The following is a 27,859-nucleotide window of genomic DNA, read 5'->3' on the forward strand; positions in this document are numbered from 1 at the left end:
CATCCATACTTTTTCCACACCAACACTTGATAATGCATTGTCAATACTTTTCTGATACATACTAAATCAAGAATGAAAGAAAAAAACATTGTCCTTTCGGCCAATCAATAGGTCTGATTTTGCCTTGTGAGGGGAAGGGTAGAGATTGTGCTGTAGGTAGCAGAGGAGCCATTTCACCTCTTCGGAAACTAGTGGCGTCCACCGTGAAAGGTATGAAGGAATGTAGAACATTTAATGTAGCTAGCTATCCATTTATTTTAATGTCATGTTAGAAATTGCCGTTGCAACCAGCACATAAATGAAATACAGCTATGTAAGCTCATAGGACCATCATGCAACGCGTTTCGGATCTATTGTTAGCATAGCATGCTCGCTATGCATGCACAGGCAGACGACAAACTTGCTAGCGTTGCCACAAAAGGCAATTATTAGCTTGGCTGCAGTAGTGTCGCTAGCTCTCATGCACATTACAAACGATTACACGTGCAAATATATGCTTGAGCTATGCTGGTCACTGAAATTGTTATATTAGTTCGCGAGCCTGAATGAATGAGCAATGGACAGCTTGTTTAGTTCATAACCTCTGTTACTAACACTGGTGGCAGAGAGAGTAACCAGCATTGTGATTGGTTAATAACTGGTCCTCCTGCTAATGACCCAATGCATCCACTTACACTGCACAGTGGATTTATTTTATTTTATTTAACCTTTATTTAACTAGGCAATACAGTTAAGAACACATTCTTATTTACAATGACGGCCTACCAACAGGCATCATGCGGGGACAGGGGCTGGGATTTAAAATATAGGACAAAACACACATGACGAGAGACACCACAACACTACATAAAGAGAGACCTAAGACAACAACATTATTGATAGAGAGCATATTAATAAACCCATTTGATATTTTAATAGGTTACTCTATATGCTCTTAGTTCATAATACTTTTTTTAATCAAATGATTTCCTATGTCTAATATACTCTTCCACTGTTCATATACTGAAGCGGGAGCATCACCATGGTGAAAATCTTCATCGGGAACTTGTCTCCAGACACCACGGCAGAGGAGTTGCGTTCCCTCTTCTCCCAGTATGGAAAGGTCTCAGAGTGTGACATCGTCAAGAACTTTGGCTTTGTGCACATGAACGTCAAAGCCGAAGCGGAGGAGGCCATCAAGAACCTCCACCACTATGAGCTCAACGGGGAGCAGATGAACGTGGAGATGAGCCGCGGCAGACCCAAAGCCTCCACCAAGCTGCACGTGGGCAATATCAACAGCAGCTGCACCAACCAAGAGCTGCGTGCCAAGTTTGAGGAGTACGGCCCCGTGGTGGAGTGTGACATAGTCAAGGACTATGCCTTTGTCCACTTGGAGCGTGTGGAGGATGCCATGGAGGCCATCAGTGGATTGGACAACACAGCCTTCCAAGGTGAACTCACACAGGCAGGGCTTGGTTGGTCAGTGGCTGGTGTGGTGTAGGTCTCCCCCTGGTAATTAGAATGAGCTCTATTCACTAACAAAACTGATAGGTAAGTCATGGATAAAGGTAAGTGGTGAAAGAGTAAGGGACAGTCAACCGCTATCTCAAAATGCATCAAACACGTTGTACACATTTCCCCCCAAGTTCAGGCCAGAATTTGGCCTCTAGATTTGCCTGCATAGAACATGGAACAATCGTCAGGGTTCACTTGCAGAGGAGTTCCAAAATGAATGCTATTGGGGTAATAGTTTAGTTAGTGCCTGGGTTTTATCTTATTTCGTAGAGCATGTGCATAGATGGAACAGTTTATTGTATCGTGGTAAACTCTTGCGTCTTTCTTTTTTAAGGCAAACTGATGAGCGTGAAGCTTTCGACTAGCCGCCTGCGTACTGCGCCGGGCATGGGAGAGAGGACGGGTTGTTATCGGTGCGGGCAGGAAGGCCACTGGTCCAAAGAGTGCCCGCTCGACACGTTGGGCAACTACAGAGAGGGTGCTGAGCCAAGCTCTGACGGATTCAATGGCGGTGCCCCTAGGTTCGGCGGGGGCAGTCGCGGTGGCCGCGGTTATCACCGGGGCTTGAGTGGCAGCAATCCAGGTTACAGTGGCGGTGATCCAGGTTACAGTGGAAGCTATGCTCCCGCGCACGGCTTCGGCAGCAGGGAGTCTGCTTATGGCAGCGGCCGTGTGCCCGTGTACGGCAGGGGCGCAGGCTACGAGAGCGCATTGAGTTACGGGGTCCCGCCGGGTTACGGAATGAGCGCCGCCGAACATAGCATGGCCCGGGTGTACGCCAGCGAGGCAGCGTACGGAGGCAGCAGCTGGAGCCACGGCGTGGTCCCAGCCTACCCTGTGCGCCGGTCATCGTATGAGGACCGGGATCCGTATGGCGCCGTGGACTTCTACGAGAAGTACCGGGCTCGCCCGTATGGAGGCAGTTATTTCGAAGAGCGCCGGTCTGTCCCTTTGCCCGGCCCACCTCCCCCTTCCTCCTCGGCCATAATGAGGGAGCGCCTGCCACCCTCTAGCCTCGACCTATACGAGCGCCGTCCCCTCCCTTCTCCACCAGCCCCCCTCTCCTCATACTATTCCCGCGACCGGAGCCCGATCCGGCGAATCCCTACCGAGGCCTACGCGTACGAGCGCGCGCGCCTCTCCCCGGTGTCCTCCCTCCCCAGAAGCTCGGCTTACGACATCCCGCGGGACCCCTATGCCGAGCGGGCGCGCTATGCTTACTAACCTTTCTCCCTCTTGTCCAGGTGAGACCTGATTAGCTTTCACAGGTTAGCGTGATTAAGTTCCCAGGGAACTAGTATTAATGTAAACACTGGGTGTTTGATAGTTTATCTCCTAGGTAACGTCCTAGGTAAACGTCAGGTTTTCTGTCTTGACATAGGTTGATAAGTCTGATGCCCATCAAGCTTGTTGATTAAATAGAAGAGAATGCATGCCGTAGAACTTGAATGCAACTTGTGGGTGACCATGTTACTATTTGGTATGCTCTCTTTTCAGGTATCGTGACAGTCTCGTGCTCGGTTGACCATCTTTGTTTCGTCTCACAATGCATTCGATTGTGGGACTGTGAAAGTGCAGACGTTTAGCTTCCCTGTTCGGTATCTGTCTCGTGTGTCCAACTGATAGCTTATTAATGTTTGTATTTCCCAACTGAAAGCAGAATGTACATATAGATTTTAGGTTTGTATCAAAAAGCAACCAAGTACACATGTTTTGATTTTAATGTGAGTCCTGCAGTTACAAGAGAAGTAGCACTAGATGAATCATTCAATGCACTTGACTTTAGGTAGCAGTTTTATGCATTAGTGTGATGAATGCAATAATTTGCTAATTATGTTCGATTAATTTTAAAACCATCGAAATACATACATGTATTGTGAATGAATTTGTAAATAATACAAATACAATTCTACTCTACACCTAAGGCAGGGGCCACAATGGACAAATTAACAAATCCCGCTTTTTGGCTTAACTTCCAGTGGTAAAGAAGAATATAACTTGCACCTGCATCAAATAAAATGTTTCACTTCAAATATTACTGTATTATTCAGATGTGTGTGTGAATGAAATATTACACTTTGAATAGATTCTAAAAGTTTTTGAACATTTCTAAACTGTTGTGTAGTTTATTACATCACCATGGGCTGGCTTCATAAACCCATTCCATCTTGACAAAATCAGTGTTTAATGAGTGGATTTGGCACTATTTGTCCTGTCCTGAATGATGATATGAGAAATATTTCTGTCCATCTGTTTCTCAATAAAATCACTGTCTGAAAAGTTGTATTTGTCTTTTGATTCATGATTTCTTACCATGTTTTGTTCACTTTCCCCCATTCTTATTTTGGAAGGTACAGTTGAAGTCGGAAGATTACATACATTTAGGTTGACGTAAGTAAAAACCCATTTTTCAACCACTCCACAAATGTCTTATTAACAAACTATAGTTTTGGCAAGTTGGTTAGGACATTTACTTTGTGCATGACACAAGTAATTTTTCCAACAATTGTTTATAGACAGATTAATTCACTTATAATTCACTGTATCACAATTCCAGTGGGTCAGAAGTTTACATACACTAAGTTGACTGTGCCTTTAAACAGCTTGGAAAATTCCAGAAAATTATGTAATGGCTTTAGAAGCTTCTGATAGGCTAATTGACATAATTTGAGTCAATTGGAGGTGTACCTGTGGATGTATTTCAAGGCCTACCTTCAAACTCAGTGCCTCTTTGCTTGACATCATGGGAAAATCAAAAGAAATCAGCCAAGACCTCAGAAAAAATGTGTAGACCTCCACAAGTCTGGTTCATCCTTGGGAGCAATTTCCAAATGCCTGAAGGTACCACATTCATCTGTACAAACAATCGTATGCAAGTATAAACACCATGGGACCATGCAGCCGTCATACCGCTCAGGAAGGAGACGCATTCTGTCTCCTAGAGATGAACGTACTTTGGTGAAAAAAGTGCAAATCAATCCCAGAACTACAGCAAAGGACATTGTGAAGATGCTAGAGGAAACGGGTACAAAATTATCTATATCCACAGTGAAACGAGTCCTATATCGACAAGAAGAAGCCACTGCTCCAAAACCGCCATAAAAAAGCCAGACTACGGTTTGCAACTGCAAATGGGGACAAATATCATACTTTTTGGAGAAATGTCCTCTGGTCTGATGAAACAAAAATATAACTGTTTGGCCATAATGACCATCGTTATGTCTGGAGGGAAAAGGGGGATGCTTGCAAGCCGAAGAACACCATCCCAACCCTGAAGCACGGGGTGGCAGCATCATGCTGTTGGGGTGCTTTGCTGCAGGAGGGACTAGTGCACTTCACAAAATAGATGGCATCATAAGGATGGAAAATTATGTGGATATATTGAAGAAACATCTCAAGACATCAGTCAGGAAGTTAAAGCTTGGTCGCAAATGGGTCTTCCAAATGGACAATGACCCCAAGCATACTTCCAAAGTTGTGGCAAAATGGCTTAAGGACAACAAATTCAAGGTATTGGAGTGGCCATCACAATGCCCTGACCTCAATCCTATAGAACGTTTGTGGGCAGAATAGAAAAAGCGTGTGCGAGCAAGGAGGCCTACAAACCTGACTCAGTTACACCAGCTCTGTCAGGAGGAATGGGCCAAAATTCACCCAATTTATTGTGGGAAGCTTGTGGAAGGCTACCCGAAAGTTTGACCCAATTTAAACAATTTAAAGGCAATGCTACCAAATACTAATTGAGTGTATGTAAACGTTTGACCTACTGGGAAATGTGATGAATGAAATAAAAGCTGAAATAAATAATTCTCTCTACTATTATTCTGACATTTCACATTCTTAAAATAAAGTGGTGATCCTAACTGACCTAAGACAGGGAATTTTTACTAGGATTAAATGTCAGGAATTGTGAGAAACTGAGTTTAAATGTATTTGGCTAAGGTGTATGTAAACTTCCGACTTCAACTGTAGTTGTGTTTTCCCCCTAGAATCTCAGCAGCAGAATGAAAACAACTGCTCACATTTTAGTCTATTGCTCCTCATCAAGTACTCTTGAATGATATTGGTAATATTGTATGGTACAGTAGTTAGCACACCTTATTGGTGGTTAATCCACAATGTGGTTTCTGAAAAGGTTCCTTCAGTGTATATCATGTTATTACATTTAAGTAATTTAGCAGACGCTCTTATCCAGAGTGACTTACAGTTAGTGAGTGCGTACATTATTTTTTTATTTTTCATACTGGCCCCCCGTGGGAATCGAACCCACAACCCTGGCGTTGCAAACGCCATGCTCTACCAACTGAGCTACATCCCTGCCGGCCATTCCCTCCCCTACCCTGGACGACGCTGGGCCAATTGTGCGCCGCCCCATGGGTCTCTAGTGGCACAGATAGCACTGCGATGCAGTGCCTTAGACCACTGCGCCACTCTGGAGTATACAATTTGGTTAAGCTTACACATGGGTTTGATGATTTGAAATGCTGGCTGTGTAAATAATTATAATACATCATATAAAATCAAGAAAAGCACACCCACCAACTTGAACTTTGATTTTCAATTAATTGATTTAGTATTTGCAGTACTGAGTGATCATTTCAATCCTACAATTTTATTGCAATTGTAGTTTTTTCCAATGCCTTTTTTATTTGATTAAATGTATCAATCCAAAGTGACAAGTGAAGTGCATGATCAGTCCCCCTTGGAAAAGGGTTAGTGCAGTGGTTCCCAAACTGTGGGTCGTGACCCACTTGTGGGTCATGGCAGGTGTCCATGTGGATCGCGGGATGACTTTAAACTTTAATTAATTTGCATTTTATTGCATGACATAAGTATTTGATCACCTACCAACCAGTAAGAATTCCGGCTCTCACAGACCTGTTAGTTTTTCTTTAAGAAGTCCTCCTGTTCTCCACTCATTACCTGTATTAACTGCACCTGTTTGAACTCGTTACCTGTATAAAAGACACCTGTCCACACACTCAATCAAACAGACTCCAACCTCTCCACAATAGCCAAGACCAGAGAGCTGTGTAAGGACATCAGGGATAAAATTGTAGACCTGCACAAGGCTGGGATGGGCTACAGGACAATAGGCAAGCAGCTTGGTGAGAAGGCAACAACTGTTGGCGCAATTATTAGAAAATGGAAGAAGTTCAAGATGACGGTCAATCACCCTCGGTCTGGGGCTCCATGCAAGATCTCACCTCGTGGGGCATCAATGATCATGAGGAAGGTGAGGGATCAGCCCAGAACAACACGGCAGGACCTGGTCAATGACCTGAAGAGAGCTGGGACCATAGTCTCAAAGAAAACCATTAGTAACACACTACGCCGTCATGGATTAAAATCCTGCAGCGCATGCAAGGTCCCCCTGCTCAAGCCAGCGCATGTTCAGGCCCGTCTGAAGTTTGCCATTGACCATCTGGATGATCCAGAGGAGGAATGGGAGAAGGTCAGGTGATCTGATGAGACAAAAATAGAGCTTTTTGGTCTAAACTCCACTCGCCGTGTTTGGAGGAAGAAGAAGGATGAGTACAACCCCAAGAACACCATCCCAACCGTGAAGCATGGAGGTAGAAACATCATTCTTTGGGGATGCTTTTCTGCAAAGGGGACAGGACGACTGCACCGTATTGAGGGGAGGATGGATGGGGCCATGTATCGCGAGATCTTGGCCAACAACCTCCTTCCCTCAGTAAGAGCATTGAAGATGGGTCGTGGCTGGGTCTTCCAGCATGACAACGACCCGAAACACACAGCCAGGGCAACTAAGGAGTGGCTCCGTCAGAAGCATCTCAAGGTCCTGGAGTGGCCTAGCCAGTTTCCAGACCTGAACCCAATAGAACATCTTTGGAGGGAGCTGAAAGTCCGTATTGCCCAGCGACAGCCCCGAAACCTGAAGGATCTGGAGAAGGTCTGTATGGAGGAGTGGGCCAAAATCCCTGCTGCAGTGTGTGCAAACCTGGTCAAGACCTACAGGAAACATATGATCTCTGTAATTGCAAACAAAGGTTTCTGTACCAAATATTAATTTCTGCTTTTCTGATGTATCAAATACTTATGTCATGCAATAAAATGCAAATTAATTACTTAAAAATCATACAATGTGATTTTCTGGATTTTGGTTTTAGATTCCGTCTCTCACAGTTGAAGTGTACCTATGATACAAATTACAGACCTCTACATGCTTTGTAAGTAGGAAAACCTGCAAAATCGGCAAGTGTATCAAATACTTGTTCTCCCCACTGTATACAGTGGGGAGAAAAAGTATTTAGTCAGCCACCAATTGTGCAAGTTCTCCCACTTAAAAAGATGAGAGAGGCCTGTAATTTTCATCATAGGTACACGTCAACTATGACAGACAAATTGAGAAAAAATTTTCCAGAAAATCACATTGTAGGATTTTTAATGAATTTATTTGCAAATTATGGTGGAAAATAAGTATTTGGTCACCTACAAACAAGCAAGATTTCTGGCTCTCACAGACCTGTAACTTCTTCTTTAAGAGGCTCCTCTGTCCTCCACTCGTTACCTGTATTAATGGCACCTGTTTGAACTTGTTATCAGTATAAAAGACACCTGTCCACAACCTCAAACAGTCACACTCCAAACTCCACTATGGCCAAGACCAAAGAGCTGTCAAAGGACACCAGAAACAAAATTGTAGACCTGCACCAGGCTGGGAAGACTGAATCTGCAATAGGTAAGCAGCTTGGTTTAAAGAAATCAACTGTGGGAGCAATTATTAGGAAATGGAAGACATACAAGACCACTGATAATCTCCCTCGATCTGGGGCTCCACGCAAGATCTCACCCCGTGGGGTCAAAATGATCACAAGAACGGTGAGCAAAAATCCCAGAACTACACGGGGGGACCTAGTGAATGACCTGCAGAGAGCTGGGACCAAAGTAACAAAGCCTACCATCAGTAACACACTACGCCGCCAGGGACTCAAATCCTGCAGTGCCAGACGTGTCCCCCTGCTTAAGCCAGTACATGTCCAGGCCCGTCTGAAGTTTGCTAGAGTGCATTTGGATGATCCAGAAGAGGATTGGGAGAATGTCATATGGTCAGATGAAACCAAAATATAACTTTTTGGTAAAAACTCAACTCGTCGTGTTTGGAGGACAAAGAATGCTGAGTTGCATCCAAAGAACACCATACCTACTGTGAAGCATGGGGGTGGAAACATCATGCTTTGGGGCTGTTTTTCTGCAAAGGGACCAGGACGACTGATCCGTGTAAAGGAAAGAATGAATGGGGCCATGTATCGTGAGATTTTGAGTGAAAACCTCCTTCCATCAGCAAGGGCATTGAATATGAAACGTGGCTGGGTCTTTCAGCATGACAATGATACCAAACACACCGCCCGGGCAACGAAGGAGTGGCTTCGTAAGAAGCATTTCAAGGTCCTGGAGTGGCCTAGCCAGTCTCCAGATCTCAACCCCATAGAAAATCTTTGGAGGGAGTTGAAAGTCCGTGTTGCCCAGCGGCAGCCCCAAAACATCACTGTTCTAGAGGAGATCTGCATGGAGGAATGGGCCAAAATACCAGCAACAGTGTGTGAAAACCTTGTGAAGACTTACAGAAAACGTTTGACCTGTGTCATTGACAACAAAGGGTATATAACAAAGTATTGAGAAACTTTTGTTATTGACCAAATACTTATTTTCCACCATCATTTGCAAATAAATTCATTAAAAATCCTACAATGTGATTTTCTGGAATTTATTTTCTCAATTTGTCTGTCATAGTTGACGTGTACCTATGATGAAAATTACAGGCCTCTCTCATCTTTTTAAGTGGGAGAACTTGCACAATTGGTGGCTGACTAAATACTTTTTTCCCCCACTGCTCAAAAAAATAAAGGGAACACTAAAATAACACATCCTAGATCTGAATGAATGAAGTAATCTTATTAAATACTTTTTTCTTTACATAGTTGAATGTGCTGACAACAAAATCACACAAAAATTATCAATGGAAATCAAATGTATCAACCCATGGAGGTCTGGATTTGGAGTCACCCTCAAAATTAAAGTGGAAAACCACACTACAGGCTGATCCAACTTTGATGTAATGTCCTTAAAACAAGTCAAAATGAGGCTCAGTAGTGTGTGTGGCCTCCACGTGCCTGTATGACCTCCCTACAACGCCTGGGCATGCTCCTGATGAGGTGGCGGATGGTCTCCTGAGGGATCTCCTCCCAGACCTGGACTAAAGCATCCGCCAACTCCTGGACAGTCTGTGGTGCAACGTAGCGTTGGTGGAGATGTCCCAGATGTGCTCAATTGGATTCAGGTCTGGGGAACGGGCGGGCCAGTCCATAGCATCAATGCCTTCCTCTTGCAGGAACTGCTGACACACTCCAGCCACATGAGGTCTAGCATTGTCTTGCATTAGGAGGAACCCAGGGCCAACCGCACCAGCATATGGTCTCACAAGGGGTCTGAGGATCTCATCTCGGTACCTAATGGCAGTCAGGCTACCTCTGGCGAGCACATGGAGGTTTGTGCGGCCCCCCAAAGAAATGCCACCCCACACCATGACTGACCCACCGCCAAACCGGTCATGCTGGAGGATGTTGCAGGCAGCAGAACGTTCTCCACGGCGTCTCCAGACTCTGTCACGTCTGTCACATGTGCTCAGTGTGAACCTGCTTTAATCTGTGAAGAGCACAGGGCGCCAGTGGCGAATTTGCCAATCTTGGTGTTCTCTGACAAATGCCAAACGTCCTGCACGGTGTTGGGCTGTAAGCACAACCCCCACCTGTGGACGTCGGGCCCTCATACCACCCTCATGGAGTCTGTTTCTGACCGTTTGAGCAGACACATGCACATTTGTGGCCTGCTGGAGGTCATTTTGCAGTGCTCTGGCAGTGCTCCTCCTGCTCCTCCTTGCACAAAGGCGGAGGTAGCGGTCCTGCTGCTGGGTTGTTGCCCTCCTACGGCCTCCTCCACGTCTCCTGATGTACTGGCCTGTCTCCTGGTAGCGCCTCCATGCTCTGGACACTACGCTGACAGACACAGCAAACCTTCTTGCCACAGCTCGCATTGATGTGCCATCCTGGATGAGTTGCACTACCTGAGCCACTTGTGTGGGTTGTAGACTCCGTCTCATGCTACCACTAGAGTGAAAGCACCGCCAGCATTCAAAAGTGACCAAAACATCAGCCAGGAAGCATAGGAACTGAGAAGTGGTCTGTGGATACCACCTGCAGAACCACTTCTTTATTGGGGGTGTCTTGCTAATTGCCTATAATTGCCACCTGTTGTCTATTCCATTTGCACAACAGCATGTTAAATTTATTGTCAATCAGTGTTGCTTCCTAAGTGGACAGTTTGATTTCACAGAAGTGTGATTGACTTGGAGTTACATTGTGTTGTTTAAGTGTTCCCTTTATTTTTTTGAGCAGTGTATATACACAGTACCAGTCAAAAGTTTGGACACCTACTCATTCCAGGGTTTTTCTTTATTTTTACTATTTTCTACATTGTACAATAATAGTGAAGACATCAAAACTATGAAATAACACATATGGAATCATGTAGTAACCAAAAAAGTGTTAAACAAATCAAAATATATTTTATATTTGAGATTCTTCAAAGTAGCCACCCTTTGCCTTGGTGACAGCTTTGCACACTCTTGGCATTCTCTCGACCAGCTTCATGTCACCTGGAATGCATTTATATCAACAGGTGTGCCTTGTTAAAAGTTAATTAGTGGAATTTATTTCCTTCTTCATGCGTTTGAGCCAATCAGTTGTGTTGTGACAAGGTAGGGGTGGTATACAGAAGATAGCCCTATTTGGTAAAAGACCAAGTCTATTTTATGGCAAGACCAGCTCAAATAAGCAAAGAGAAACGGCAGTCCATCATTACTTTAAGACATGAAGGTCAGTCAATCCGGAAAATGTCAGTGCAGTCGCAAAAACCATCAAGTGCTATGATGAAACTGGCTCTCATGAGAACCGCCACAGATATGGAAGACCCAGAGTTACCTCTGCTGCACAGAATAAGTTAATTAGAGTTACCAGCCTCAGAAATTGCAGCCCAAATTTACATTTACATTTAAGTCATTTAGCAGACGCTCTTATCCAGATCGACTTACAAATTGGTGCATTCAACTTAGGATAGCCAGTGGGACAACCACCACTGGGGGAGGGTGGGTGTAGAATGATTACTGTTAGACTATTCCAGGTATTCCTTAAAGAGGTAGGGTTTCAAGTGTCTCCGGAAGGTGGTCAGTGACTCCGCTGTCCTGGCGTCATGGGGGAGCTTGTTCCACCATTGGGGTGCCAGAGCAGCGAATAGCTTTGACTGGGCTGAGCGGGAACTGTGCTTCCGTAGAGGTAGGTGGGCTAGCAGACCAGAGGTGGATGAACGTCGTGCCCTCGTTTGGGTGTAGGGTCTGATCAGAGCCTGAAGGTAAGGAGGTGTCGTTCCCCTCACAGCTCCGTAGGCAAGCACCATGGTTTTATAGTAGATGCAAGCTTCAACTGGAGACAGATTCTCGCCACGCCACCTGGTAGGAGCGACCTGTTAGGTAGGACACAAGAGTGAGCAGCGCCGGAGATGCCCAACTCGGAGAGGGTGGAGAGGAGGATCTGATGGTTCACAGTATCAAAGGCAGCAGATAGGTCTAGAAGGATAAGAGCAGAGGAGAGAGAGTTAGCTTTAGCAGTGCGGAGAGCCTCCGTGACACAGAGAATAGCAGTCTCAGTTGAATGACCAGTCTTGAAACCTGACTGGTTTGGATCAAGAAGGTCATTCTGAGAGAGATAGCAGGAGAGTTGGCTAGGACGGCACGCTCAAGACTTTTGGAGAGAAAATAAAGAAGGGATACTGGTCTGTAGTTGTTAACATCGGAGGGATCGAGTGTAGGTTTTTTGAGGAGGGGTGCAACTCTCGCTCTCTTGAAGAAGGAAGAGACATAGCCAGTGGTCAAGGATGAGTTGATGAACGAGGTGAGGTAAGGGAGAAGGTCTCCGGAAATGGTCTGGAGAAGAGAGGAGGGGATAGGGTCAAGCGGGCAGGTTGTTGGGCGGCCGCCCGTCACAAGTCGCATCTCATCTGGAGAGAGAGGGGAGAAAGAAGTCAAAGCATAGGGTAGGGCAGTGTGAGCAGGACCAGCGGTGTCATTTGACTTAATAAATGAGGATCGGATGTCGTTAACCTTCTTTTCAAAATGGTTGACGAAGTCATCCACAGAGAGGGAGGGGGAGGAGGAGGAGGATTCAGCAGGGAGGAGAAGGTGGCAAAGAGCTTCCTAGGGTTAGAGGCAGAGGCTTGAAATTTAGAGTGGTAGAAAGTGGCTTTAGCAGCAGAAACAGAGGAAGAAAATGTAGAGAGGAGGGAGTGAAAAGATGACAGGTCCGCAGGGAGTCTAGTTTTCCTCCATTTCCGCTCGGCTGCCCGGAGCCCTGTTCTGTGAGCTCGCAATGAGTCATCAAACAACAGAGCAGGAGGGAAGGACCGAGCCGGCCGGGAGGATAGGGGACATAGAGAGTCAAAAGATGCAGAAAGGGAGGAGAGGAGGGTTGAGGAGGCAGCATCAGGAGATCGGAGGGAGAAGGATTTAGCAGAGGGAAGAGATGATAGGATGGAAGAGGAGAGAGTAGCGGGAGAGAGAGAGCGAAGGTTGCGACGGCACATTACCATCTGAGTAGGGGCAGAGTGAGTAGGGGCAGAGGGAGTAGTGTTGGAGGAGAGCGAGAGAGAAAAGGATACAAAGTAGTGGTCGGAGACTTGGAGGGGAGTTGCAGTGAGATTAGTAGAAGAACAGCATCTAGTAAAGATGAGGTCAAGCGTATTGCCTGCCTTGTGAGTAGGGGGGGACGGTGAGAGGGTGAGGTCAAAAGAGGAAAGGAGTGGAAAGAAAGAGGCAGAGAGAAATGAGTCAAAGGCAGATAAAATAAATGCTTCACAGAGTTCAAGTAACAGACACATCTCAACAGCAACTGTTCAGAGGAGACTGCATGAATCAGGCCTTCATGGTCAAATTGCTGCAAAGAAACCACTACTAAAGGACACCAATATGAAGAAGAGACCTATTGAAGCTGGTTGAGAGTGCCAAGAATGTGCAAAGCTGTCATCAAGGCAAAGGTTGGCTACTTTGAAGAATCTCAAATATGAAATATATTTTAATTAGTTTAACACTTTTTTAGTTATTATTTCATAGTTTTGATGTCTTCACTATTATTCTACAATGTAGAAAATAGTAAAAATAAAGAATAACCCTTGAATGAGTAGGTGTGTCCAAACTTTTGACTGGTACTGTATTTATATATTTTACAATTTAGTCATTTAGCAGACGCTCTTATCCAGAGCGACTTACAGTTGTGAGTGCATACATTTTCATACTGCCCCCCCGTGGTAAACGAACCGTTGCAAACGCCATGCTCTACCAACTGAGCTACACGGGACTGTATCAATATATATATATATATATATATATACATAAAAATGTACAATCAACAAAATAAAAGCTAGACAATCAGGCCCCCATTGATTTTATGTTTGAGCATAAGAACACAGCATTAGCCATGTCAAAATGCGTAGGAATGCATGAAATCATGCTATTTACATTTTCTTTGGTCAGTGTTTATTTTTTTCACCGCTCAACACTTATGGTGGTCGTCAGAAGCAAAAAAGGTGATGGTAGGCAGACACCAAAATTCAAGACCCAATCAAAGAGTGTGGCCCAATGATTGTCATGGTAAGCGTCCAATCGCTTTTCGAGGAAGTTAAGGAATGGCAGACTGACCCTTATTTTTATCCAATGAAACGCGTAACGTTTAGGCTGACACTGCTCTACACCAATAGCAGAGTTTTGCTGTAGAGTTTCTCGGTATCCTCCTTTGTGATATTCCGCCGTGCGCCATCTTGTACGCCCCAGCTCGAGTGGAGAACGTTGTGGATGTCGTTCAATGTAATATTTTTTTTTCATCTATTTACACGCTTTGGAAACCTACTTTAATTTGATACACCTACATTTGAAACAACAGAGAACATTTGGAAATGGCTACGGGAGCAAATGCAACCCCTCTAGGGAAGCTGCACCCGAGTATTGGCGCTAAACGAGGCTTTGATTCCGGGCCTGGTGCGGGGTTTATGCCTCCACCCGGGCCTCCTGTGTCCTTTCCTTCGCTACCGAATTTCCAGCCACCAATTCCAAACGTCTCTTTCCCGCAAGCTCACCCGGTGTTTACTGCGGTGGCTGCTTTTCCCACCCCGCCACAACCACCCCAAGGAGCCGGAATGCAGTCTCAGTCAGGTAAGCTAGGCTAACTAGCAAGCTAAACAACGTGGAGAAAGGCCTACACAGTGTAGGGCTGTGTGCGTGAGGCTGATGTGTTGTGGGTTGAGCAGCAAACGTAGCTTGCTAACACCCCATATTAACTAGCCAACATTATAGATGTTTCAGACGCAGAAAGGTAGCTAACTAATCATTGTAATGTGAAATACACTTCGTACATTAGTAATATAAGTAATATGTGCCAAGTGAAGTGAACAGGGTTCTAGCTAACGACGTAACGTTAAACCAAATATTAGTTATAACTGGTTCAACGTTAGCTGGCCATTTAGCAGTAGCAAACGTTTAGTTAGCAAACAAACTACTTAGGTATCGTAAATTGTACATTATCAGTCAACATGTGTAAGATCCACGTTGAGAATACCCTCCTCTTTCTCATTTGTCAGACTTCGGTCAGAAAAAAGCCAGGAAAAGGAGCCGCTGGAGTAGTGAAACACCCGACCAGAAGACAGTCATTCCTGGTATGCCCACCGTCATCCCGCCTGGACTGACTCGGGATCAGGAGAAGGCCTATATAGGTAACTAGCTAACTTCTCCACTACTGTATAACAGAACTGTACTGTAAACTGTACTAGGTAGTGTTTAGATTTACTGCCTGGTTCTTTACATGTCCCTGTGAAATCCAATTGCCATGTATTTTTTTCACGTTTTGCATATTGAAATGTTATCCGTAGTTAATGACATGTTTGCTGAATTTCATCAGTTAGAGCTTATTGAATCAGAAAACAGGGCACGTTGAGTCACTCACCGCACATATACCCAATTTGGGAGAGCAAAGTCCTGACTGGTGCATAACCACGAACTGGTTGATTTACGTTGAAGGTGATTCTAGTACAGTATTTGCCAATACATAGAAAAAACGTTTAAAATGTAGCAACTCAAGCTATAATGTGAAATCATATTGCTCTACCTAACGAAATTCAGTATTTTAAACAACTGAGTATACTAACTTGTGGATGTGGAGTGCAAAGGAAGGCCTTTGTCCTAAGGAGGTACAGTAATGTTTTTTGTGGCATCAAGGTTTGCATACCACTGGACACCCATTAGCAAAACAGAAAGGTGTCAATGTCCCTTGGCATGAAGGGATCTACAAATGTTGTCCTTGTGACATGCTAAAATATTCCTTGATTTCATACATGTGAGTTTAAGGTATGAGCAATCCTACTTCAATGGCAAAACTTCAGACTCATTTCCTGTGCATCCTTTCAAATAGGCACTAATTCGGATGTTTTAAGATAAAATTAGTTTAAGAAATGGTCATCTTGACCTTAAATGCCTTCCAGCAGCAGTGTAACACCACCAAACAGGCCTTAGAGTGGCAGATATTTAATCCTAGATGCCATTGTCTGCCGTTGTGCCCTTGAGCAAGGCACTTAACCGCTCACAACAACTTCTCCACCGGCGCCCCCTGATCCAACCTCTCCAACCTGTATGTGTCTCATTTGGAGGGGTTTGGATAAAGTGGAAGGCAACTTTCGGTTGAGTCTGTCTACTTGTCAATTACAGAATGGGTTATTGATGTCGTTGAGTCATTGTTAATGGTTGGTCTTCCTTGGTATGTAAACATTCATTTGTGCCTACCTTCTGTTTGTAATTTTTAATTTTTCCTTTGTTCATTCACCACAAGAACCACACAAAAGTCCAATGGGATTTGTTGGAAGCGTGTAAGATGAAATAGCAGTGAAATATCAATTCACAGGGGCTGTATTCATCTCTGGTGTCGTTTCTCAATGAAACCAGAGACTTCGTAGTTGAATCATTGTTGAATCTTGTCATGAAGGGGTGGGAGTTTATGGAGGTTGGGGGCACTGGGTTACATTTGGTCATGACTCCTATACAGAAATGTGCATGTGATGAGTGATTTATTTTTGTTCCTTCCTATTTTACATAACCAATAGCCCCTTGGCTGTAGAGTCACAGGTGTACAGACAGTGACTCTTTATTGGCTCATTGAACTTTATTAATGTTATATTGTGTTAGGACTACTTGTGAATCAGGTTTCCCTTTTATGATGAAGCCGCAATTAACTACCATCATATAACAAATATCACTTATTATTATTATGATATTACAAATTGAAATTAATCTAAATGCAAATAATAGGGTTTGGAATGTGGTTAATTTATGCTGGCAGGCATTGAATGGAACCCTGCTCTAATGACACTGAAATGTTGCTGTACATATAAACCCTTCCTTCATTAATGGGATGCCAAATTTTTCATATGTACATGCATAACATCCTTGCATATGTAAAACACGTCCTGGATCTTGTTTTTCCCTGATGATGACAGTTTACTTTCTGTTCAATGAATTGGCTCTATTTGCATGGTCCTTTCGGTACATCCATGTCCCCCCCGGAAATAAGGAAGGGTTTTACTGTTGTAGAATATTTGCTGGAATTCATAAGTATACTTTATTCCCCTTGTGTTTTAATGTTAATGGTTAATCATTCATTGTAATCATGTCTTTTGCCTCTTTAAACAAATGAGACCGTGCTCTGATTTTAGAATGCACTGTTTCCAGATGAATGTTATGGTGGTAACTACATTTCTCTCCACCCTTCTTGTTTTTCTTTCCTAACCTGAATTCTTCCAGTCCAACTGCAGATTGAAGACCTGACTCGTAAACTGCGTACAGGAGACCTGGGAATCCCTGTTAACCCTGAGGACAGGTCGGGAAAAGTTTTAAACCCACGAACAGTAACATTTTCTCTACCTTGTTCTTTTGACGCCGAATGTTGGTCTTTGGTGAAATGACACATAATTTTCAGAAGATGCTTTAGGTCTTGAAGTGTGGTAGGTTTAGTAGCCATTCAGTAGTGGTAGAGCCATATTGTAGCTTAAGTTTCTCAGTTTATATTATTTTCTTCAGTAGTACACAGGGAAGGCCTACTTATAGTCACAACTTCCAGGGTGACTAAAGCTTTTGGCTCTGAATACATTTTGAAGTATTACCTTTCAGTGGTGACGTCTAAACTTTTTAGATGTAGATATTCAATTATGAATTGGGCAATCTAAATTGGAATTACGAAAAAGTGATGGTTATAGAAACCTTATGGGCTCTTAGTTAACGTGTGCTGTGAAGTTACCATGGTCACCTCTCCAGTGAACTTGGTGTTCTTCAAGCATTTCCAGCTGATGTTTATACCCATCTAAATTAGCCTCATAAGTTTCTATTGTTCTTAATAGTCCACAATGATTTTCTTCTACTTAAATGGCATCATTGTCTCCTGACAAATGGCATTATTACTAATCATATCTGTCAAAATACAATTACCCTCATTCTGAATATATCACACTATATATATATATCCCACTGCATTAGCTGTAACCTCTTATATCTATCTTAATCATATGTAGTGTCTTATTCTTATTGCATATGCATCCTGATTTAGCCATTCTGTCAACTCAGATGTCGACTGTGTGTGTGACATTTTAATAATGCGTCATTGATGGAGTAATTTTCTTCAACAATGCAGGTTTGGGGCAATACTTATGAATCTAAGTTAATCTTATTATTGATTAGCAGCTTATGGTTGATAATAATTGAGATTTTATTGATTGTCAGAATGCATATTTCAGTCTCCTTGACTAGTCATGTAGCTGTAAGGTAAAGGGAATTAGAAGGTCTAGCATCTTAGTTATATAATGATATACAGATTGCTAAATGAACAACTAGGACAAGTTTAGTTTTCAGTAACAGGTTTCTTTAGAATAACCTGCTTCTGCTTGACATGACTAAAAATCCTGATGTGTTGCCCTGGTCTTGACTCGTCTCGTCAATTCAAGTGGTCCAACCATTTAGACTCCACCAGAAACCTGACAAATTAACTTTTAACCGTTGGATGTTTTTCCATGGTCATTAATGGGTTTTCCATAATGAGACTTCAGGTCATTCCGCCCAGGGGGTTCCAAAGTATTCCAGGTGGAACTCTGGGGCTCTGGAGGAGAACCCCTCTGATCCTGACTATTCCGGAATGACACAGACCGGCTCTGACGCTTTAGTAGTCTGCATAAGCATCTATTATTCCAGCAAGAAATGTAATGTTCTTTTTATGAGTGTGAGGTTGATATCGCTTTGTTGGCCACAGTCCCTGTTGTCTGTACTTTACATAGTTTCATTATCCTAATCAGACATTTCCACAGCGACAACAACAAAAAGCTCATCCCAGGACGCTAATAACGTCACTCCTCCACTCCCAACAAATAACGGGAGTGTTTCAGGTTGTCCGCAGTGGAAATTTCAAGATGTAAAAAGAGAAACCTCTCCTATATTTTTCTACTTTTCCTCCTGAAATGTTCATCGACCAGATGTTAGCTCTCACTTGTGGGAGAGCACACAATTTAAAAGGGTTAACGTCTAATCATAATTCATTTTCTCTAACCCCAAATTACCCCTTGTCACCTTAACCTTTTTCAAGCACAGAGCCTCTTTAACGCAGCGAAACAGGTTTTCAGGTGTTCCATCCAAGGGGAAGGTATGGACCTGGCTTAAACACCCTCTCCACCTCGGCATCCATTATGGCACCGTCTTACTCCCAAAGCCAGCGGTTCCTTTAGGAATGCAGCACCTTTTTTTATTTATTTTTTATTGCCCACCCCTTTCACTTTACATCCGGTATGCAGGATTAATTCTGTCTAGATAGATTTAGTTGTTGAAGTGGTGGTTGCCCCTTCAGAATAGTCTTTATTACATATCGCAAGGTGATATGTCCCCATTTCAGACGTGTATAAAATCCCAGAAACCAATTGGCCAGTCAAACGCTACAGACTAGTAGCAGCAAATGTCCCTTTGAGAATGCAGGAAGTAAAGCCAAATAGCTATCACATAGCCATCCCTATGAGAGATGACTTTGTTTTTCCCCAGTGTGACCATCTGCTTACCGTAACCATTGTTTCTCTTGCCTCCCCTTCACTGAGAAGTGGCACGGGGACATGACCATGATATTATCAAGTGTTCCTTAAAAAAAAGGTTTCTTGGTAACAATGTTATTCAAGGCTTAGTTAGACATAGGGAAACTTGTGTATGATTGTCAATGGTCTTAGTTCTACATCTAGTTGGAGATATTAACGGTTGTCTGTCTGTACTCTCTCCCCCTCCCCTCCCCCAGGTCCCCGTCTCCAGAGCCCGTCTACAACAGCGAGGGGAAGAGGCTGAACACCAGGGAGTACCGCACACGCAAGAAGATCGAGGAGGAGCGTCACTCCCTCATCACCGATATGGTGGCACTCAACCCTGAGTTCAAGCCCCCCGCTGACTACAAGTATGTGTCCTGTTCCCCTATCTACTAACATGGTCTTGTTTATTTGGATCCCCATTAGCTGTTACTATAGCAACAGCTGTTTATCCTCTAGTTTCTTCCCGCTCCCCCACCATTTTCTTTCTTGTTTGTGCCCTATCTTTTTCATTACACTTTATGGTTGGTCCGAGTTTCAGAACTATTGCTGTGTGTCTCTGCTGGTTTTAACATGTCTTCTGAGAACAGCCATGCTTCAAATCAAATGTTATTGGTCACATACACATATTTAGCAGATGTTGTTGCGGGTGTAGCGAAATGCTTGTGTTCCTAGCTCCAACAGTGCAGTAGTATCTAACAATACACGCAAATCTCAAAGTAGAAGAATGGAATTAAGAAATATATAGATATTAGGACGCGCAATGTCGGAGTGGCATTGACTAGAATACAGTATATGCATACGAAAGGAGTAAAACTCATATTATTCTATTCCCTGTAGAGACTGGGTTATAGCCTTCACTATACTGAACATTATTATCCCCCACAGGCCCCCAGCCACCAGGGTCAACGACAAGGTGATGATTCCACAGGACGAGTACCCAGAGATCAACTTTGTTGGCCTGCTGATTGGGCCACGGTGAGTTAAATTCATTACCATGAGGGTGGCATTTGCCAGGGACCTCATGATACTTGGGTCCAGATACGATATGTATTGCGATTCTCACGATTCTATATGAATTGCGATTCGATGTTCCAAACATATTGCTCACCATATGTCTGCTGCAGAGGGACAAGAGAGAGCCATGAGAACCAGTTATGATCAGTCATGGAAATAAAAGTGCTAACACCAAATTGGCTCCGTATTTAACAAGAAGATGGGAAACAAGATATGAAGGAAAAATACTGGAGTTTTTGGTGCAGGTACAGCCAACTAGGGCAACAATTATATTGCAGTATCAAAACAATACGATATATCGTCAAATAATATCCCAATACGTAACCGTATCGATCCCCTCCACATCACTAACGATGGATCTATCTAATGTTCCTGTGTTGTGGGTCTATTGGCACATTGGCTTACAATGTCTGGGGTTTTGCCTAGAAGTTTCAATGTCACGGGCACCAGTACAGTGAAAATGCCTTTCTTGCAGGCTCTAACCCCAACAATGCAATAATCAATAACAATGTAATACTACAAATAACAAGGTAGAAGAAAAACACACTATATATATATATATATATATATATATATATATGTGTGTGTGTGTGTGTATGTATATGTGTATATGTGTGTGTATATATATATATATATATATATATATATATATATATATATATATATATATATATATATATATATATATATATATATATATATATATATATATATATATGTGTGTGTGTGTGTGTGTGTGTGTGTGTGTGTGTATATATATATATATATGTGTGTGTGTGTGTGTGTGTGTATATATATAATGTATGAAGAACACCTACTATACAGCTGGTCAGTTCCAGCACCATATTTACAATGTGCAGGGATACTGGATCGATAGAGGTAGATATGTATAGGGCTAAGGTGACTAGGCATCAGGATATATGATAAACAGAGTAGCAGCAGCATATATGATGATTGTATGTGAGTGGGTGTGTGTGAGCAAATGATGGAGTGAGTGTTTGTATGTGTGTTGGCATATCAGTGTGTGTAGTGTGTAGGGCCCTGTGAGCGTGCATAGATGAGAACACAATACAAATGTCAACCCAGATAGTCCATGTAGCCGTTTAGTTAGCTATTTAGCAGTCTTATGGCTCGGGGATAGAAGCTGTTCAGGAGCCTGTTGGTGTCAGACTTGATCCACCGGTACCGCTTGCCGTGCGGAAGCAGAGAGAACAGTCTTGGGTGGTAGATGGTGCTTACTACATTGCACACACACTGAGGATGTTACTTGTGTCCTTGCAGTGGCAACACCCTGAAGAACATAGAGAAGGAGTGCTGTGCCAAGATCATGATCCGTGGTAAGGGCTCTGTGAAGGAGGGCAAGGTGGGCCGTAAGGACGGCCAGATGCTGCCAGGGGAGGACGAGCCGCTGCACGCCCTGGTCACCGCCAACACCATGGAGAACGTCAAGAAGGCCGTGGAACAGGTGAGCCCATCATAACCTTGTTCTAAACGTCTGCTACAGGCTTTCCCAAACTTGGTGCACGTTTTTGTCCTAGCACTACACAGCTGATTCAAATAGTTAACTAATCATCAATCTTTGATCATTTGAATCAGCTGTGTAGTGTTGTGGCAAAAAACAAAACTTGCACCCCTTGGGGTCCCAAGGACTGAGTTTGGGGAAACGCTGATCTACTGGCTTACCTCTTGTCACTGTCCACTCGTATAATACTACAACTAGCTAGTGCTATGCATTCTTAAGTTGATTTGCATACATGTTTAAGGGTTGTCCACTATGTTGTCCCCCGTAGATCCGCACCATCCTCAAGCAGGGCATCGAGACCCCCGAGGACCAGAACGACCTGAGGAAGATGCAGCTGAGGGAGCTGGCCAGACTCAACGGGACCCTGAGAGAGGACGACAACAGGTGAGCCTGCCACATTCTGACATCAGCTGTTCGGTGGAAGTTAGGTAATCCCAGGTACCCTGCCTGGCCTGGATAAATGTGCTCACTGCTTCACCCCTCTCTGTTCCCACCCAGGATCCTGCGTCCGTGGCAGAGCACTGAACCCCGCAGCGTCACCAACACAACCCTCTGTACAAAGTGTGGCGGCGCAGGCCACATCTCCTCCGACTGCAAGTTCACCAGGTAACTAACCAGCTATGTACTCTGTTACGTCAATTATTCCTGGTCAGAAATAAGTATTTTTACTTGCACACATGGAATTACTTTGAAATTAGATTATTCTTATAAGGTACCCAAAATAGTTTTTGGGCTAGCCCGACCTGGTACTAGAGATTATGCAGGAACCTGCCCCTTGAGGCGTTGCAGTCCAACTGGAAGTGGTGAGCCTGTGTCGTGAGGGGCGGAGAATGACAGGGCTAGGTCTACGCCAAGGACCCGGAACAGTGGGTACTTGTAGTGATCATAGCTCCCACATAAAAACTAAAGAAAATAAAAGACCATTCAGGATTTCTAATAACGTATCATTAAAAGGACCTCTCTATCCTCTCTCCAGCTCCTTTGCGGCGCCCAGGGCCGGTGAGCCCCCCCAGTCTGCCCAGGACAAGGCCCGTATGGACAAGGAGTACCTGTCCCTCATGGCGGAGCTGGGCGAGGCCCCTGTGCCCACCTCTGGCGGGGGACACTCCAACAACCAGAACAGTAGCAACAACAGAGGCAACAACAACAACAACCAGCCGCCACCGGTGAGTTGAATGTAGTGAAGAACACGACCTGAGTTTCAATCGTCTTCAAAGGTCTATACATCAAAATAGGCCTTCTGTTCCAAGCCAGAGATTAATGGAGACTTTGTTTTTGCTGCAGAGCCGTCCTCCCTGGATGAACTCTGGCCAGTCTGAGAACAGGAACTTCCACAGCATGCACGGAGGCCACGGCGGACACGGTGGTCATGGGAACCAACACGGTGGTCATGGCAACCACGGGGGTCATGGAGGTCATGGAGGCCACCACAACTTCCCACCCCCCATGTCCAACATGGGAGGGCACCCCATGCCCCCCAACAATGGCATGCCACCCCCATGGATGCAGCCCCCACCGCCCCCCATGGGCCAGGGACACGGACACCATATGGGTAAGAGAGACACTGAAAAGAGACGCTGAAATGTTTTTCATTTTTGCAGGTCTTCATTTTGTGTTCCCTGTTTGTAAACTGTATTTGTGGTGTCATGTACACATGAAGGCAATACAGAGAAGCCATCTGTTTAGTCTGCGCAGTCTAATCAGTTTTAGCATCATAATTGTGTCCTGTAGCCCTTTTATACTCATACCCGGCTTGAAAAGGGCAGGTTTGGGCACTGCTAAACACCCAAATTGGAACGCAGTGGCTGTACACTAACATGCTATACATGACAGAGCTCTGCGCTTCACAGCTCTGTATGGGTTTTGACTGACAGGCGTTCTGAACTTGAGAACGGCGCACAACAAGAAGTTGCCCCCATCCCTCCTGCTAATTGTGTAACTTTCGGGCTTTTGTTGTCTTAGTGAGGGAAAGGCTGTAGATTAAGAGGACTATGTATTTTGAAAGATGAGACGTTGAAGATTATAATAAAGAGCGCTTTGATGTCATATAAGCAAGCCAAATGTGCACTTCACATTTCCATATCATAAAACTCATGTCATATACCGTTTTTGATCACTATGTTTGATGTACAGTTACAAGATGACGTGGCGTCATACCCTGGGTTGTTCTGAACAGGATGAGCCTATGTTTGTCTATTGAGAAGAAAATTCACTGCGACACACTCACCTGAATGCACTCATGACTCCTGTCAATGCTCACCAAAATGATGATCCGTTTCCCTGAATTGCATTGTGAAAGCCTAACTGTAATATCTTATTTTATAACTTAGCTAGTCATGTTGGCAATAGAACAGGCTTTCAAGTTATGCCCACCTGACCCAGACTGTGATTTCTAATGGACTGTTTTTGGATTGCGTAAACAACAACAGTAATTATGTGCTTCCTGTCGTTCCTCAGCGACCCATCTAGGAGAGCTCAAACCAGCACCTTGTAGTTGAAGACTCTTCTTTATTATTGCAATTGTTTTATTGCTTTTTAAAAGTATTGAAGACTTTTATTTGAGTCATAAAGGTGCATTGAAATGACAGGAACTGTGCACACTTTGGAGAGGCGTTTCTGGCCACTTGGAGACACCAGTTAGTCTTTTTACTCAAACCCTTGTAATTCCTTTGGCTTATGTTGCACCTACCCCACATTTTCCAGGAATTTTCTTATGTTACTGAATGTATCCAGAGTATTTTCAGATTTCGTTATCAACAAATGCAGCGAAAAGTACAGTAAATGTAAAATTAACATAAAATCAAGTGTTTTTATACGTGTTTGGATTCAGTCTTGTCGGATGAACTGTTGTCCTCACCTTTGGTCTAATAATTAAAACTGTTCCCTTTAGATTGCTACCATGTTTATGCTTTTCATATTTCTTCTGTAAGAAACATTTACATTTCGCCCTATCCATATAGCCCAATTCCCATGAGTGTAAAGGGTTAATATTTTCTTTGTCTTCAGGTCTGTTGCCTCCACCCATGATGCCACCACCACCTCCACCCCCGAACAACCAGCCTCCCCCACCACCGTCAGGTCCCCTGCCTCCATGGCAACAGCAGGCCCCTCCACCCCCTCCTACCAGCAGCATGGCCTCTAGTGCACCACTGCCATGGCAACAGAGTAAGAACGCCAGCTTTGGCCAGTTAAACAAACACGTACAGCCAGTTAAACAGTTGTGTACGGCCAGTTTCTCACACTTTTCGTGTAGCTGTTAATTTGACACTTCAAGTTGTATTTGTCATATGCACAAGTACAGTGAAATGCTTAACTTGCAAGCCTTACCCAACAGTGCAGTATTCAATATCAAACTAATAAAATAAAAAAACATGAGAAATAAGAGAGGAAGCTATGTACAGGGTCAGTGCCAGTACCAAATGGCTACATGGCTGGTTTACATTAGAATGTTGAAGTATTTCCTTACTACTGTAAGATATTAGAGGGATTTATAACATTGAATAAGTGCTGCATGTTATTTCTAGTCTCTCCCACTAACTAAAGTTCTTTCCTCCCCAGATACCACCACGACGTCCAGTCCTGGCACTGGTAACCTGCCCCCCTGGCAGCAGCCCCAACAGTCCGCTGCCTCGGCCGCCCAGCCCCCTCCCCCCATGGGCAACCCCTCAATGGTCCCCCCTCCGCCCGGGGTCCAGCCACCTCTCCCCCCCGGCGCCCCACCTCCCCCTCCTCCCCCACCCCCCGGCTCAGCCGGCATGATGTACGCCCCTCCACCCCCCCCTCCGCCCATGGATCCCTCCAACTTTGTCACCATGATGGGGATGGGGGTGCCAGGCATGCCCCCCTTCGGTATGCCCCCTGCGCCGCCACCTCCACCCCCCCAAAATTAAACACCCACCGAGCCCCTGCCCCGTTCCCCAGTCTCAACCGCACAGCCCTCCCAGATGTTCCCCAACACCAAGGATTCACAGCAAAACATTCACAACCAGCTACCCAATGGACTGATGCACAGCTCTGCCCAGGGCATATTGTTTTTGTTAAATGTAAGTGACATGACCTGTGCTATACGCTTCTTAAACACAGTCCTGCTTAGCATGTAGAGAAACTCATCAAACAAGGAGGTGGTGTGGTTGAATTTGTAAATTTGCTTAACTTAATGTTTCTGTTAAAGTTAGTGTTTTTGATCACTCGGTATAAGCTCTCTGTCCATTTTTTTCCAGGGCTTTTATTTTTTTCAGGGTTTACTCCCTCCATGATTGGTTTATAACGTTCTCACCATACACACCAAATAAACCACCTCAGACATGTATATGCTTTGGTTTGCCGACTGGACTGTGGATGTCCTATTCTCATTCCTCTTAGTTCTACCTAAAAGTATATAACTAGTGTATTTTAGTGAGTTATAACAGCTGTTTGATGGATATTTACCATGGATACATTGGATTTGGGGTGATCTGTTAAAGTCGAGCTCAAGCTTAGCCATCATTGTGTTGTCATCTACATGACCTTTTACTGTTCAGATTATCCAGCCAATTTTGTAGGCATGGTAGTCCAATGGCTACGGCCTTCATTCATAGTCTTGTTCCATTCACTTGCTATTGGTTTCACTGAGCTGAATATTTTTCTGCTGTTTTTCTAATTGAACCCGATTTCTTGCATGTGGCACCTCCCTCTCAATTATTTTGTCAGAAAAACGGGTCTTTGTAATACTGTAGTTTTTTCTTTTATTCCGAAGAAAACAAGTTGTGTGTTTCAGCTGTTTCTGGTGAGCTTTTTCCCCAGACACAAATGAATGTAGGTCCATGAGGATGCAGCAGGGAATAGGACTTTGCATCCTACAGCTGATTGGCTTAAGAGATGCTCTGAACTACTTAAAATTCTAAGGAAGTCTGATTGGATGCTTGATTGTTCTGTTAACAACCTTTCCAATCCTTGCTCTGATCTGTAGCTGTGTGCCATGCTTGAATTGCTCCAACAACATCACAACAACCCTATTTCTGTTCCCGTTAGTTTCTTTTTTTCCTCATTAACTCAAGCAACTATGTTAGATGACGTTATACACTGGGTGGTTCGAGCCCTGAATGCTGATTGGCTGACAGCCGTGGTATATCAGACCATATACCACGGGTATGACAAACATGTATTTTTACTGCTCTAATTACGTTGGTAACCAGTTTATAATAGCAATAAGGCACCTCGGGTTTGTGGTATATGGCCAATATACCGCGGTTAAGGGCTGTCCAGGCACGCCGCGATGCGTTGTGCGTAAGAACAGCCCTTAGCCGTGGTATATTGCCCATATACCACACCACCTCGTGCCTTATTGCTTAAATATACAATTGTAATTTTTACTCTATTTTTGAAAATGGTTTGTCAGCCTTATGTTGTGTTGGGTCTAGCCTGAATTAATAGTCCTTGCAATGTTGCTTGATTGTTATTAAACTGATCATCTTTAACTAATTTTGCAGTCAGTGTTTTGTTTTTCTCTGCCTTGTTAACAATGTCTTTATTTCCTCACTGATGCATGAATATAGCTTCCACAGACCATTGTTTTAATCTGTAGTCTAGACAGAAGGCTTGCTTGCTCAGTTCAGATAAAAGCTCAGTGGT

The 27,859-nt window shown here is 44.0% G+C and overlaps 1 protein-coding gene across 4 annotated transcripts; it reads left to right on the forward strand.

Moving 5' to 3' along the window:
• The first annotated feature begins 8 nt into the window (after positions 1-8).
• Positions 9-27,709, forward strand: LOC311132007 (RNA-binding protein 4.1-like). Of its 4 annotated transcripts, none has more exons than XM_084165174.1 (12): positions 9-1,433; positions 15,202-15,333; positions 17,411-17,486; positions 19,926-20,078; positions 20,599-20,688; positions 22,009-22,192; positions 22,518-22,633; positions 22,748-22,855; positions 23,226-23,415; positions 23,534-23,801; positions 25,256-25,414; positions 25,808-27,709. In XM_084165174.1, the coding sequence occupies exons 1-12, from the start codon at positions 1,022-1,024 to the stop codon at positions 26,137-26,139; spliced, it is 2,220 nt and encodes a 739-aa protein (XP_084021300.1). In that variant the 5' UTR covers positions 9-1,021; the 3' UTR covers positions 26,140-27,709. The 4 variants fall into 4 exon arrangements, with proteins under 4 accessions (XP_084021300.1, XP_084021299.1, XP_084021298.1 ...); XM_084165171.1 differs by lacking the exon at positions 9-1,433 and adding an exon at positions 14,400-14,776; XM_084165173.1 differs by lacking the exons at positions 15,202-15,333; positions 17,411-17,486; positions 19,926-20,078; ... (6 more) ...; positions 25,256-25,414; positions 25,808-27,709 and adding an exon at positions 2,995-3,781 and having other exon boundaries at positions 9-210; positions 1,009-1,433.
• The last annotated feature ends 150 nt before the right edge of the window (positions 27,710-27,859 follow it).

The sequence above is a fragment of the Coregonus lavaretus genome (genome assembly GCF_964263955.1).
Source record: "Coregonus lavaretus genome assembly, chromosome: 7".
NCBI classification, from domain to species: Eukaryota; Metazoa; Chordata; class Actinopteri; order Salmoniformes; family Salmonidae; genus Coregonus; species Coregonus lavaretus.